Consider the following 16,169-nt stretch of genomic DNA (forward strand, 5'->3'; position numbering starts at 1 on the left):
ATGGTGGCGCATCCACCTATGTGAAAGGAGCAAGCTTGTGAGGAGCGATGAGCTGGTTTGCCCATCTGAGTGTGAGGTGCCTGTGGAATATGGAATATCCGGGTGAATATATCAGGAAGACAGTTAGACAGGGGCTTCTAGGAGACATGGTGTGGAGTTACAAGCCACTGACAGTGGCCTTTGCAAGCAGCCAAGGCGCGAAGAGCAGCAGCTGGGAGAATGAGCCCTGAACGGTTCCAGGAAGCTCAGCCTAGTGGAAGGGCCAACGGAGGCCTGTTATGTGATGAGCCCCACTACAGTCCCTCGCAATGCAATCGGGCGCAGCCACTGCCTCCCTCGGAGCTCCGCGAGAGGCCCTCCAAAAAGACGCTGGCACGGAACTCGCGGCTCTCCTGCCCGTTGGATCCCGAAGCACCAGTCGGGACCCCAGACACGAGGCCCCACTTCCGCTTACGCGCCCCACTTCCGCTTCCGGCCCCGGGCTGTGGTGACTGGCGGTGTGGGGTGGGTCAGAGGGCAGTAGGTACCTCCAGGCGGGAGCAGCGTTTGCACCGCGGTGGGTTCCTGCGAGCTGGTGCAGAGGGGCCCCGGCGGGCCGGCCCCGGGGCACATGCGACGACCTCCACCCCTGGGCCCCACGACGGCCTCAGGGCCTGAAGGCAATGTGCGAAACCTGCAGAAGCGGCAGGCGCCAGGGACAGGCGCGGCGGGAGGCTGTGGCCCTGAGGCCGGGGGGCGCCGGGAAAATAAGCAAAAGAGGAGAATGGTGGCCCGGGCCACCCCTGGGAGAGGCGAGGTGGAAAGTGATAAGTCGGTTGCAGCATCAGGGGCTGGAAAGGCCGCAAGGCGTCGGGTGGAGGGGCGCAGGGGCCAGGTGAGCCAGTCAGTCTCGTCAGACCCGCGAGGCCTAGAAGCAGCAAAGGAGGCTGAACTCCCCTTGCAAACGGAAAGACACAGTAAGAAAGCATCCACGATCACTTACCTTTAGCCCTTGTACCTCAGCATGCTCCATCTTTGTTTTACCACTAGTCTTTAACTTGAACCTGCATGGTTATTTCTGATGCACATAGTTGACCAGGAGATGGGAAAAATGGATTTCCTTAAAAGGGGTGTTCCCTGTTAGGAGTCCTTGGTCAGAATTATGATAGGAGGAATTCCTACTTGTGGTCCATTTTGGCTAGTATGAGATGACAATGTTATAAGGGTTATTCAGTTGCTTTAGAATTTATACAGGTTTATATGTAATTCCTTAACAGAAATTAAGGCTTTCATTTAAAAACAAATGTGTATTTACATACAGCTGTTCAGGGAAATAAAAATGATAGCCTCACAATTTTTAATTTCAATGATAATTGCATTTTCCTCCTCAATATAAAATCTTTTCTGATATATTTTGTTGTTTTGATCAGCCAAGGAAAAAAGAAAAGTTACTGAAGCCTCAAGTGATGATCCACAGCCAGGGCTTGACTTGGTAAGAAAGGAATCATTAACCAGTTCGGAATCTTTCCAAACAGTGGAATGCTTGCAGTCTTTGGGTAAGGAAAGTATAATAGAAGGTATTAAAAGAAGAATTCGAAATAAAAAACTTAAAAGCTTAGAAAACCCACCTCTCAAAATAACCGAAAATGAGGCTACACAAAATATTAAGGTTGAATTCCAAGATGAACTGTACAAGAATACTCCAAAATATTCTTGTAACATCTTGTCACCTGAAGTAGAAAATAATTCCTTTTTAAAATTATGTGATTGCAATTGTTTCCCCCATTCCAAGGGTTGTAATGATGAAAACAACCTGCCATATAAACCTGATGGTGGATGTATGCATGTAGCAGAAAATTTCTCAAAGAAAGAAAACCTTAGGAGTCTTGCAGAGAAGAGTGACACAAATAGTATTCCTCAGCTCTTACAAACAGAAGAAAATGTAATGGGAGTAAATAAGTTACTACCAGAAGAGAGTGATTTATACCAAAGTAAAACCAATGGCTTGCTTTCCTGCCTTCAACATGAAAAAAATAAATATTCAATAGAGGAGAGCAGTGTTGGGCGAAAACCCAGGAAAAGGATGAAGTTGTCTGAAAAAGCAGATGAAACAGTTACTGAGATGAACTTCTCTAGTGAGTATAACAAGTCTGAGTTGATGTTGCAAGAAAATCAAATGATTGCTGATGGTAAAGAAGCAGAGACTAAAAGTCCTTTAAATGTTTTGAGAAAAGTAAGCCATAATACAGTCTCTTTGATGGATCATTTATTAAGTGTCCCAGAAACAGTAGAAAAAGAAACAAGTTCTGAACATCATGTAAATGCTGTGTTTCAGAAAACCATTGAACCACTTTTGAAAGAAGAAACAGAGAATGCTTCAGAGCTGTTAGGATATGAAAGCATGGCATCGAAAGAGGATTTTAAATCGATGAAAAGCTTCATAGGGAAATCACCTAATGAGTACCATATTGAAAGGAGATCTTCACGAGAAGACTTAAGAAGTGCATCTGAAGAATTGAAGTTAAGCTGTCAGAGAACAATACCTATGACTGGTAAAAGAACTTGGCCCTATTATTCATGTGCTAGAATATCTGCCTGGTGTTGGAAAAAGGCTTCCTTGCCAGAATCAAGTTACTTTCTTCCTGGGTCTCAGGAAAGTTGTAGGCAAGTTGATGTCCCTAAACACCAAACAAACCAGACCCACTTAACTGACTCCAAATTATTATTACAAAGTTCCTTAACAGAAACAAACACTGAATCTTCAAGTAAAGAAAAATTAGATTCTAATTCTAATTGTTTGTCTTCAGTTTCTGCAGTAGAACCTGCTTTAATGGTTATAAAGGAACCTATAATCAAGGATGATAAAAAGATAAAATCAGAGGAACTGAGCAGAAGTGGGTCAGAGGTAATTTCTAACACTACTGAAGATACTCAATTAACCAGTGAGACTCAAAGCTTAACGGGAAATAAAAAAAAAGCTAGAGGAAATTTAACGAAACTTAATTTGACAGCGACTTCCAAAGATGGTCAGGAAGCAAATAACTCTGCAGGCAAAACTATTCATCGAAAAGCATGCATTGCTCAACAAACATTTATAGTTCCAGACTTGGTTAAAATATTGAACACAGGACGGCTGACTAATTTTAAAATTCCTTTACTTAAGAATAAATCAGAAAAAAGAAAAGAAGTAAATGCCAAGTCATCAGAGAGAGAAGCTTACAGTCCTCTGGAACTTCTGGACAATTTATCTGGAGCAGACGTAAGACAGAACAGGAGTAAGGAAAATGTCTCCATGACGATGTTAGGACCTCAAACTTTGAGCATACGAAATAGTGTAACTCCAGTGCAAGCTAGTTCTGACTCATTCTACAATAAGAAATCCTATAGTATTTCTCCAAGCTTTACAAAGCAAGGTAACAATAGCAAACCATCTAATCACGTCTCTGAACCAGGCAATATTGTTTCTAATAAAGAAGTTGCTTCTCTCACAGTTGAAAATAATGCTTTCTCTTGTGATCCTGGGTATGTAGAGAAAAGTCCTTCCTTCTGCTGTAATGAACAAGAAACATTCCGACCAGTGTCCAGTGAAGTTAGGGGTAGAAAAATAACTAAGAATTTTTCAGAGGTAGGGTTTCCAGATATTCTTAAAGCATATGAAGATGACGTCCTCTTAATTGATGTAATTCAAGATGACCCAGACCTCTTTGGAGTCTCCAATGAAGGGGAGCTCTCATTTACTTCTGAGGTCCCAAAGATAAGCCAGGAGCCCAATGTTGCTGGAGAGCACCAATCAACAGACTCCAAGTACATGGAAACTCCAGTAAAAAAAGAACCAAGTGATGACTTAAGGTATGCATGTTCAAGTATGCCTTTTAGTGCAGATTGTTGGGGGTTAGAAAAGCAGTCTCTTAAGTTTCACTAATGTATTCGGTGATATTGAAGCTCCATTATTTTTTAAGCCAGTTATTTATTAAATGTTATATACCATTATTACTGCTGATACCTGGAAATGTCATTATGCTAAAACTTAGAGTCAAAATAATGAATTATATGTATCTTGGAAGATAGAAAAGATTAGCTGTTCAGAATTTATGGTTCATAGAGTGGCTTTTTTTTTTTTTTTTTTTTTTTACGGAGTCTCGCTCTGTCACCCAGGCTGGAGTGCAGTGGCGCAATCTCGGCTCACTGCAAGCTCTGCCTCCCAGGTTCACGCCATTCTCCTGCCTCAGCCTCCCAAGTAGCTGGGACTACAGGCACCCACCACCACGCCTGGCTAATTTTTTTTTGTATTTTTAGTAGACACGGGGTTTCACTGTGTTAGCCAGGATGGTCTTGATCTCCTGACCTCATGATCCACCCGCCTCAGCCTCCCAAAGTGCTGGGATTACAGGCGTGAGCCACTGCACCCAGCCCATAGAGTGGCTTTTTAAGTGATGGAGATTGCTTCTTTCAAAAGTTAAGTTTATTTTCAAATGTTCTTTAATTATTATAAATACGCAGATAAACTTTTACTTCAGCCAGGTTACTTATTAAGATCAGTGCTATCTATTTTAATCCATTTTCTGTAGCCTCCTTGTTCGATAAAAAGTTCATTTTTCAGGGGACAGAGACGCCTTGGAAATTTTTATTTGAAGTAATTAGGGCTTGAAAGTAGAGTCAAAAGTTAAACTAATTTTCAGAGATAAACAGCATAAAATTTATTCGTGGTTTTACTTTTAAGGCAATGGTTTTAAATGATGATTTTTTCCCTCAAATAGGACTAGTTTGCCCGATGCAACTTTAAATGGGGCCAAGTAGTAACCTTCATGCTCAGGAACTTAATCTATTCTGTTTGGCCCCAAATTGATTTAATATTATGTCATATTTTACTTAATTTTATAATTCCTGAAGCCGTTATTTATATAATACCTGAATATCATAATATTTTGTGAATAGACTCAAAGAAAAATGAAAACACTTTTCATTAAGATTCAGTGGTACATGACTTAAGTTTCTCTGCCATTTATTTGCAGTTACCTTTGTGGTATCATACTCTTCTTGATGGTCTTATTGTTATAAGAACTTGAAACTTATCACCAAATATAATGCTGTCTATGTGCCAAATGGAGAACCAAGAGTTTTATTGATTTTTTTAACCATGTAATGAGGTAGCCTGGTAATCTGCCTGTTTTGAAGATGGAAAAAAATGAAGACAAATTTGTCACTTGCCCAAGATCACACTCCTAGTAACAGAATCTGGATTTGAACCTAGCCCTGTCTTACTCTAAACCTAGTGATTGTCTTTGTAGTCTGACCTTGGTTTTTGAATCTTCTTGTTACTACCTAACAACTATGTGACCTTTTAGGCAAATTATTTCATCTTTCTGTAAAAAGGGAAAGTACTTGCCTCAGGGTTGTGAGGATTAAATTAAATAATGAATAGAAAAGGTTTGGGCATTTTTAACTGTTATACCATACTTCCTTGGAGGAATACAAAGGAAAATCAGAGTAAATTCTGCATTCAAGAGCAAACTTCTCTGTTGAGTGACAAGATGTTGACAGTGAGCTAAGCCAAATTTAGAAAGAGATAAATGTTGTGAATTAAAGTGTAGGACCTTTGTTCTTTATTCTTTTTTTAAAGAATAATGGCTGATTTTAAAACATGATACATGTTCATTAAAGTAAAAAGCGGTGTTGGGGGGAAATTCCACCACCCAAATAACAAATTAATTGCTATTTGTATGCATCATTTCAGACATTTATCTATACATATAAGTGGATATAATAATTAGAAAAATTGGATCATGCCATTTTTTAGTAAAAATGCTAAAGAAAATTTCATTTACACTTAACCAGAAGAGGCAGAGAAATCAAAGTGGAATGAAATGGATTGCTGAATTAATGTATTTCTTTACCACAAGAAATTAGTTTCTTGAAGTTCTCTCTCAAGTTAATAAGGAAACTTGTCTAAAAGTTTGAGTTTTAGCTTCACTTATAAAAATTGTTTTCCAACTTTAGACAGCAGTGTTTGCTTTCTTAATATGAAAGATGAACATATTTCTACACACTTTTTCTCCTAATATTGCCTACCCCACATTTTTGTTTAAAGTTTATTTTATATTACTAAGCCTTGTGCCATGTACATTCCTTCAATAACCTGAACTCCAATGTTTCTCATTATTAGTACTCTATTTAAATTGGTTCAGTCCCTACCACCAGTCCTATTTACTTTCCTCTAATCTTGACTATTTTTGTTATTTTTTTGAGAGGGAGTCTTGCTCTGTCGCCCAGGCTGGAGTGCAGTGGCGGATCTCGGCTCACTGCAACCTATGCCTCCCAGGTTCAAGCAATTCTCCTGCCTTGGCCTTCTGAGTAGCAGGGATTACAGGCACATGCCACCACTCCTGGCTAATTTTTTTTTGTACTTTTAGTAGACGGGGTTTCACCATGTTGGCCAGGCTGGTCTCCAACTCCTGACGTCAAGTGATCTGCCTGCCTTGGCCTCCCAAAGTGCTGGGATTACAGGCATGAGCCACCGTGCCTGGCCTAATCTTGACTATTTTGATTCATCGCTTAGTTGGCTAGATTTCAGAGCAAAGAAATTTTTAAAGAGTTCACGATTACTGTGTTCCCTAAAATCTTGGGTGCATGAGAATTATTTGTCTAAGAGCAGGTTGTCTGTGTGTAAAATTCTTAGTTTACATATTTCCCCCTCACAATTATATAGACATTGCTCTCCTGCTTTCTGACATTATGTGTTGTAGTAAAAAACTTTGAGGCCAAACTAATACTCCCACTGCTCCACTTTAAGCTGCCTTTATTTTTTCTTCTTGTTTTCCACCTTGGGAATGGTAATTATATATCACTTTTTCCTGAGACAACGTTAGCCATTTTGGTGTGCAGTATCAAGTGTTTATTTCAGATAGCTTTTTTGTTACTATCTTTGAACTTCATTTTTCTTTACTTCAGAAGCACCAGTTGTACTTTTATTGGCTCTTCTTTGCCTTTTATCTACTTCTAAAGTTTCTGTTTTTAAACAAACTTAAACATTTTCTTAGTATTATTTTAATATTTTTATATTTGTTCTGCACTGGAAATACTAGTTTTGTAGTCATCCACAGTGCTAGGATAAACCTTAACAGGGAAAAATGAAGACCTGATAATCAGAGAATCTATCAGTAGTTGCACAGAAACTTGTTAATGGTTCTAGAACTAAATGAAGCTTAAAATATAATTTGAAATTTCAGCTATGTCCCTTTTACCAGTCAGTTACTAGTTCTTATGCTCCATTTTCTCCCTTCTAAGACACTGAGAGGCTGAAGCCTGCTGGAATGAGTTTTTATTTTACAGGAATAAAAGTAGAAGATGAAAGGGTGAGGCCCATATATTGTCAGAAACTCTGGACTGCCCCTTTTGGTAAAACAAGTAGACAAACTTGAGCTGACTTAATCACTGGGGAAAGTATTCTCAGACCAGATTGGGGAGAATTTGGAAGGTGTCTAAGTCATGATAGAATGCTTATTTGTTTTTAGTCTCCACAGTGGGGAAAGTCCATATTAAAATCTAAAACATTAGAAGCATACTAGAGCTCATTCACTAAAACTTGAACTGATGTGCTTGGAAATGTGTAATGGCTGAAATTGGTAAAACGTTTGAAATAGCCTGTATCATTGGAAATGATCTGAGGATGTCCATAATAGTCAGTGCTGGACAGTTAATCTGTACTAGAACATAGGATTATTATATGCTAAAATATCAGTTGAATGATACCATACAGTGGATTGTTGAGATTTTAAGAGTCTGCCAAAAATTCAGGGGAATTACTATATAGTTGGGGGGAAGGGGGAGGAGTGGGGGACTAATGTGTTTTAAACAAAAGTATATAAACTGAAGTACTAAGAGTAGTAGGAGTTTAGAAAAGAGAAGAATGAAAGAAATCTTGGAAAAGCAAAAATTTGTATTGATCCTTGAAGTTTGGATTTTAGATTAACAAAGAAGAAGGAAAGAAGTTTGGTCGGGAAGGAGAAATAATGAGGAATATGTGGGCAGAAAGGTAAAAGTACATATAAACATGATTGTGTACAGAAGGTTAAAGGTTTTCATGACTCCATCAGGCAGAGGTAGAATCCCTTATGCATTCCCATAGCACCTTATGCTACCTCAGTAGTGGCATTGATTTCTTGGTGGAATAATTTAATCTCTCACTTGCTAAACTGTTGGATTTCTTAAGGGTAAGAAATATTTACCTTCATTTGCAAGTCCAGTCCCTCATATATTGAGATGGGAAAGAGAATTAAGGTTTTAATTCCTGTTTGAGAATATCGCAGGCCATTTCTGAAGCACTTGAATTAGATTACATGTAAATTGAGACAGTGAATCCTTTCTTTCTTAAGCAAGTAGACATTGAACAATAGTGGGAAATAAGATTTTATAAGTAGGGTGATGCTAGATTAAGGAGGTTGGAAAGTTAGGCACAAAAATTTGAATTCAGTATGGAATTGATGTTGGTGATCAGTGGGGATCAGTTATTTACCACCTTCACAACTTGGTCTCAAATCCACAGGCAGCCATTGTAGATTCTGGAGCCAGTAAATAATAACTTCCGAGGGATAAATATCTGATATCAATCCACAGAAAATAAAAGCCTACCACTTTTGCCCAGGCATTTGAGTCTCATTAGACCCATGCATAGACTGGATCTATGCTGGGCAAATTATATCCTGTCTCAAGTAACTTACTTTCTCAGAGTCTGACTTAATCCCAGTTTGTTCCCCAAGAGAGGACTTCTAGAGTAGAGTAGTCTTATTACCAATTTTACCATGAAATGACAAAAAAAAAAAACAGGTTTCCACCAAAAATAAAGATCATTTTTTCTCTCCCTTATATATTGAGATTCATTGTCTTTTAAGAAACTTACTTTTCTTTATTGTCCCATTCCGCTGAGAATCTAATGTGCTCTAACTTTACTGCAAATTTTTATTAAATTTGTATAAAAATTATTAAATTTTTATTAAATTTTAATCATAAGAACTGATATTTAATGTCTACCCTGTGCTAGATACATTACTTATTTTATTTAGTGAAAAAATTCTGAGGTTGAAACTCTATTTTTATACTTAAATCAAAATGATTAACTTTCTAAAGGACCCAGCTTGCAAGTATCAGAGCTGACATCTGAACTCAAGGCAACCTGCTCCAAAGTCTGTCCCTGCTCTGCAAAACAGCACACTGGAAGAGCGGCATTTTGGTTCTTCCTATATATTTAATTCAATTACTCTGCAAACTACCGCAGAACATTATTTCACTTTAGGTCCCTTTCTTCTCATCTCTGCTTCCTCTTTAAAGTAGCAAGTGGGGACTATGAAGAAACATTATTCTGATTTTTTTTCTTTTCTCTTTCAGGCCACGTAAACTAGTCTTTGTCTTTGCTAGAATAAACAGTATTGTACATGATTGAACATTTGTAATATCAGGAGACCTAACAGTATAGTGTGGCATCAGGCTAGGGAACCCCTGCCTTGATGAATTGGATACCATAATATTTCTCTGCCTAGGGCCACTACTACTTGCATAATAATTGCCCCAGTAAATTTGTAGCAGTCCTATCCAGAAACAGAATATGGGTATTTGTAAATAAATGAATACTGACCACAATTAGCATCTCAAAAGGAGGCAGTGACAGTCTGAATTTTTTTCTCTTTTTTTTTTCTTTGAGAGAGAAAGGGTCTTGCTTTGTTGCCCAGGCTGGAGTGCAGTGATGCCATCATGGCTCACTGCAGCCTCTACCTACCAGGCTCAAACGATGCTCACACCTCAGCCTTCCAAGTAGCTGGGGCTACAGGTGCATGCCACCACACCTGGCTAATGTTTTTCTCTTTTTGTAGAGACTGAATCTCACTGTGTTGCCCAACCTGGTCTTGAATTCCTGGACTCAAGCAATCCTCCCACATCAGCCTCCCAAATTGTGGGGATTATAGGTGTGAGCCACTATGCTAAGCCCTAAACTTTTTCCTTGGGCAATAGTTTTCAAACATTTTCTGATAGTAATTATTCTAAAGCAATCATCTTCCAGCTATTTTGCCAATTACCCACAATAAAGATCTGTTTTATATTACAATCTGGTACATATTTATAAAGATAGGAAATTATAGGTTTACGAAAACAATTATTTTCCTTACTACAACAGATATAGTCTCATATTTCATATTCAATTTCATTTAAAAATTTCTTGGTTGGGACCCACTAAATAGATTTCATTATCCACATGAAAAGTGCTCTGGTAGAGAATAAGCTTGAGGTAATCTGTATGGCTCTTCAGATTTGGCTTAAACCTGTCTTACTCTCTCCTCTCCTTTTTACTCAGATCTTCTCTTTGCTTATCTGTGTTTCTGTAGCCTCATCCAAATCTCTTTTATCTCCTTTCGTTGTTCTTCCCTTCATTTTTCCCTTTTCTATTTCACCAATTCAGAACTGTGACTACACTCCACCAATGCAAAACTGTAAAATATTTGTATAAGTTACAATTTTTCTCACTTTATGATTTTTTTTCACCCAGGTGAATTTAACTTTTTGTCTCTCAAATTCCAAACAAAAATAAACTGTTTCTTACAAGAGTTTGCATGTGTAATTTTACCTTCCTTGTAAGTTACTATTTTCATAGTAAAAAGTTTCCCATACCTATATAAATTATACTAGCAGTATTATAAATACTATCTTAATACTTGGAAATTAAGCTAATATACTTGTTGTACCTATTTATGAATGGAACTTTCGGGATAATTAGAGGCCACAGAAGCATCCCTCAGTTCTCTATTGAGTCACTTAGTTCTGTTCATGTTATTACCTCAATATCTCTCATGGCTGTTCCTTCCTCTAAATTCTGTGTTCTTATTTTTCTCCTAAATTGTTGTAATGAGCTCCTGGTTAATCTTCCTAAACTCTCTTAATATATCTTTTGTCATAGTGATATTCGAAATAGAAATTGATCTGCCAGTAACCGTTGAGAGTGTTTCACTGGCTTTCATCCACGTGGGGGTAGTCTAAATTGCTTGGCATGGCTTTTTAAGGCTCTTTAGTGGATCTGTATCCATTTCCTGTTTGGCAACTATGGTATTGGAGGGAGGAAAGTGGGGTGAAAGGCTAATAATGAAAGATAAACATAGCAAGCAGCTCACTGTTTCTACAATGCACCATGTACTTTAGGCCTTTTGCATATGTTTATCTGAAAGTCCCTTTCTTTGCATTCAGTTATCCTTCAATCACATCTGAGATATTATTCCAGGGATTTGTTCCAGTAGTTCTCTTGGCACATATCTCAGTATATTATGTCTGCTTGTATGTGAGCCCCACCTTGTACTGGAATTGCTAGAAAGGAGGGAGGCGTCTTCATTTGGGTCTCCTTAGCTTGGAATATGTTAGGTGCTGCATGTGTGGAGAACAACTAGACATATATAAGCCTTGTCCTCACAGTGCTTTTAGGGAGGCAAATAAGCATGTACCATAAAATGATAGGAGAAGTGCAAGATGTTAAACGCCTCCTGGTGAAAGTGGCATTTAAAATGATCACTAAAGGATAAGTAGGAATTAGCTAATTGTTGAGGAAAATTGAGACACCAAAATAAAGTCTCATGGCTTGGTGTTCAAATGGCAAGAAACGAAGCTACAGAATGTGCAAAAGCTGTCATGAAGGGCTGTGAGAGTAAAATGACCATAGAATTTACCTTCTGGATTGCAAAGCTTTTGAAAAGGACATGAGGAGCTGTTAATAATATGCCAGGACAACAGGCGTAAGCAGACCTTCCTAGGCAAACTAGAATTTATGGTGAGTGTGAAGTTTATGCTAAGCATATAGGAATTCATGGAAAGACTTTTAAATAAGAGAGATAATTTGATCACATTTACTTTAAAAAATCATTATAGCTCTGGTGTGGAGGATAAACTGGCAGGGAGCTATTGTAATAAGCCGAAAGAACGTGGTGACTTTACACAGAAGTGGGAGTGAATTTGAGGGAGGTTTAAGAAGTGAATATTGGTTCATCAGATGGGGGTGAGGCAGAGGGAGGTGTTAAGGTTGATACCTGGTTTCTCTCTTAGAGAAGAACATTACCATCCATCTCCCATGCAAAAAAGCTGTATTGGGGAGGTGAAATTTAGACATTTTGAGTTGAAGAGGCCTTTGAGATACTGAGATGGAAATATTCTAGTAGATAGCTAGATATGAATCTAGAAAGGTCCAGGTTAGAGAAAGATGTGCATTTGTGTATGTTTTCTGTTTGTATTATTTCCCCATCCTTTAAACTATACTTCTCATTGTTTCTCGGGTTTATGTTGGGAAAAAATACTTAGTTTTCTAAACTTCAAAGAACGGTAAATACAAAATGTTTTGTTTAGTTTTCATCTTTCTTGGCTAGGAAGTAATTCTGAACCAGGAGCAGTCGCAGTGCTGAAGGATATGCTTATCCACTTGTTAAATGAACAAATGGTGGGATTATGAGTGTTTATTTTATTCTGTGTACTTTGATATGTTTTAAATTTTTGTCTAAGTGATTAAAAATGGAATAGTGTTTGGCCATTTGTATTTGAGTGGCTCCTATAAATGTAGTTTTCATCTGTTGGGCCTATGCTGTTGGCTTTAAGGACATCTTATCTCATTTAATCCTCACAATACCTTGTGGTTAGGTGGTATTCTCATTTTACAGATATGGTTAAACTTAAAGAAGTTAAGTAGTTTTGCCACAGTTTACACAGCAAGTAGCAGAACAGTGTTTGAACCCAGACTGGTCTAACTCTGTTCTACATATTCTTAATCTTTAGACTGTAAGTTGTCTTTAGGGACTACCAAAAAAATTGAGCTGCTTTCAAGCTGTCTTCCTTTGACATTGACCGTATGACATACATATACATGCTTAACAGTAGAAGTTGGCCAGGCACAGTGACTCACGCCTGTAATCCCGGCACTTGGGGAGTCCAAGGCCAATGGATCACCTGAGGTCAGGAGTTTGAGACCAGCCTGACCAACATGGCAAAACCCCGTCTCTACTAAAAATACAAAATTAGCTGGGCGTCGTGGTGCATGCCTGTAATCCCAGCTACTCAGGAGGCTGAGGCAGTAGAATCACTTGAACTCATGAGGCAGAGGTTGCAGTGAGCCAAGATCACGCCATTGCACTCCAGCCTGGGCAACAAGAGCGAAACTCCGTCTCAAAAAAAAAGAGTAGAAGTTAAACACTATCTCGTATTGGTGTAATACTTTTTTGAATTTTACATGCTTTGTATATCTTGTCAAGCTCTCAGTAACAAAGTTTGAGTGGCAGCACCCCCTAACAGTTGAGGCATATGTGATTAAAGAGCCAAACAAAAAATCCACTCAGGTGCACTGGGTTCTGTGTCTCATTATAGTAAGTACTCTGCCCTGGAGGACTTGAGCTGATGTTCACCAGCAGCTAAAGTGACTATTATTAATGTTTAGAGAAGCGGATAGTTCTGCTTAGAATCTATTATAATGTTTAAGCTCTGTTTGCTTTATAATAGAGAACTTCCTGTACTGGACTGTGGATGGATAAAGCCAGACATCTGTGCTTCCAACTCAGCAGGTAAAAGTTGACATTTTCAGAATATGCAATATCGAAGCATCTCTTTATATCTCCATTCAGGCCTAGTCAAGATGAATTCACTAGAACAAGAAGCTTTTCATTTTAGGGTCTGTTGACCGTATGTTTTATAGTTTGTCGATTTTCCTGTTTTAATTGACTGGTTGGAAGATCAGATTGAGATATTTTCTGTTTGATTATTTAATAAATAACTTTGTTAGGCTTTATCTACAAAAGATAGGTAATTGACCTCAGCAGTTTTTGTCATCTTATTTTGAAAATGAAATATGTATTTAAGCTTTATCACATTTTAAATCTCAGTTGCTTAAAAAAATTTTATAGTTGGCTAGGGGCGGTGGCTCATGCCTGTAATCCCAGCACTTTGGGAGTCCGCGGCGGGTGGATCACGAGGTCAGGAGATCGAGACCATCCTGGCCAACATGGTGAAACCCCATCTCTACTAAAAGTACAAAAAATTAGCCAGGCGTGGTGGCAGGCACCTGTAGTCCCAGCTACTTGGGAGGCTGAGGCAGGAGAATGGTGTGAACCCGGGAGGCGGAGCTTGCAGTGAGCCAAGATCACGCCACTGCACTCCAGCCTGGGCAACAGTGTGAGACTCCGTCTCAAAAAAAAAAAAAAAAAAAAAAAAAAAAATATATATATATATATATATATATGGTTAACAGCTAGTCAAAAGTTTAAATACCTGAATCTTTATTTCACAGGGCATAACTTAGTATGAAAGTTAATTTTACTTTGACTTTCAAGTTTTATAAGTATATTTAAAATACATTTTATTTTATAAGTATATTTTATAAGTATATTTAAAACAAGTGCATTTAAAATTTAAAATTCTTGAGATGATCAAGAAAAATTCTTAAATATCTGTTTCTTTTTATATAATATAATGGAGTTATTTTGATAGAGAGGAATTATTGTATAATTCGCTGAAAACTCTGCTTCATATTTGTCACATTAGACCTTAAAAGAGCCTCTGAATTCTGAGTCATTTTTTAGAACAGCCTTTGAATAACTCAGTTATTTTGTCTTTAAAGTTTCTATAGTTGAATATTATTTCTTTTCAGAAAGTGAAATAAAACATGATCCCAAAGATGTAAACACTTCCTTAGGAGAAGTTGCTAATGATACCTGTGAAAATGAAACACTGGGAGACTTCAGTGAACAAATAAAAAGTTCAGACTTGGATGAAAAGGTACTAGGGGATCTTTTGTGTTTTTTTATTTCTTGGTCTTAAATAGTGGTAATGCATAAATCCATCTTAACAGTGCTATCGGGTGGCAAGTGTAACTCCCTTTATTGAATAAAAGAATCATGTCACTCTAGCCATGGGATGTATCCCTTGATACTTGGTGTAAGCATAGTATAAAAAAGATCTTCCTTGCCTGGGAAAATGGGATGTACTGTTTAATTACATACTGTAGTTAGCTTTTTAGTATCTGAAGTTTGTCACAAACCTATGAAAGTCTTTCTAAATAAAATATTACATATTTTTCTGCCTCAGAAAACACTAAGTACTGAAAATCGTTTGATCTTCCTTAATTTTCAGGTAGCATAGTACCTGAGGGCCATGCTTCCTAGTATGGGATGATTTCTTTGTTTTGTTTGAGGGAAGGGGGATTATATATTTATCCTTCTAATACCATGGTAGGCTTCAAAGTACTAACCCTTTACAAAATTAGTCAGTAATATTTGCTCTTAAGATATCTGGCCCCCAAATTTGGGAATTAACAAACTTGTTTTCGTCTCTCTCTTACCTTACATTTTAGGAACATTAGAGGCTAAGTAGATTGACTTACGGGACATATGCCTGGCCTTCTTTTCTGCTTTTATATATGGCTGGCTGTGAATTTTTAGAAATGCTTCCTTATTGATCTTTTACTTCCACTATATGTGTATGTATGTACAAGTATGTATGTATGTACAAGTACATACATGTATAGTGGGAAATAAAAGATCAATATGCCGGGTGCAGTGACTCAGGCCTGTTATCTCAGGACTTTGGGAGGCTGAGGTGGGAGGACTACTTGAGGCCAGGAATTTGAGACCAGCTTGAGCAACATAGTGAGACCTTGTCTCTACAAAAAAAAATTTTTTTTTAATTAGCAAGGCGTGCTGGCATCCACCTGTAGTCCCAGCTACCTGGCGGGGTGGAGGTGGGAGGATAACTTGAGCCTGGGAGGTCAAGTCTGCAGTGAGCCATGTTCGGGCCACTGCACTCCAGCCTGGGCAACAAAGCAAGACCTGTCTCAAAAAAGAAAACGTAGGGTGTGTGTGTGTGTGTGTGTGTGTGTGTATGTGTGTATCTATTTTATATATTTATATATATATAAAATGTGTGTATCTATTTTATATATATATGTATATAGTGTGTGTGTGTGTGTGTGTGTGTGTGTGTGTGTGTGTGTGTGTGAATGAATGATTCTTTTCCAGAGGCCTTTTCTTTTCTCCTGTGTATCACTTGTCAATTTTTAGGTTTACCATGGTAGTAATTACTTGATGATTCTACTGTTGGACTCCTGATAAAGTACTAGTGTACTTTTTTTAACTTCTTATTTTGAAATAGGATTCACAGGAAGTTACAAAGGTAGTACAGAGAAGACC

General features: G+C 38.1%; 1 protein-coding gene across 2 annotated transcripts in view; it reads left to right on the plus strand.

The window, feature by feature from the left end:
• Positions 1-442: 442 nt before the first annotated feature.
• The window catches only part of TOPAZ1 (testis and ovary specific TOPAZ 1), a 90,554-nt gene continuing 74,827 nt past the window's right edge, over positions 443-16,169 (plus strand). The window contains exons 1-5 of one of the 2 annotated variants that reach the window (XM_055109756.1): positions 468-956; positions 1,410-1,471; positions 2,315-3,828; positions 13,489-13,550; positions 14,633-14,760. In XM_055109756.1, the coding sequence (XP_054965731.1) occupies positions 611-956; positions 1,410-1,471; positions 2,315-3,828; positions 13,489-13,550; positions 14,633-14,760 (2,112 nt within the window). In that variant the 5' untranslated portion in view covers positions 468-610. Of the gene's footprint in view, positions 957-1,409; positions 3,829-13,488; positions 13,551-14,632; positions 14,761-16,169 lie in introns of both variants that reach the window. The other variant, XM_003809306.6, reaches the window with a different exon arrangement.

Source organism: Pan paniscus, chromosome 2 (genome assembly GCF_029289425.2).
Source record: "Pan paniscus chromosome 2, NHGRI_mPanPan1-v2.0_pri, whole genome shotgun sequence".
Taxonomy (NCBI): domain Eukaryota; kingdom Metazoa; phylum Chordata; class Mammalia; order Primates; family Hominidae; genus Pan; species Pan paniscus.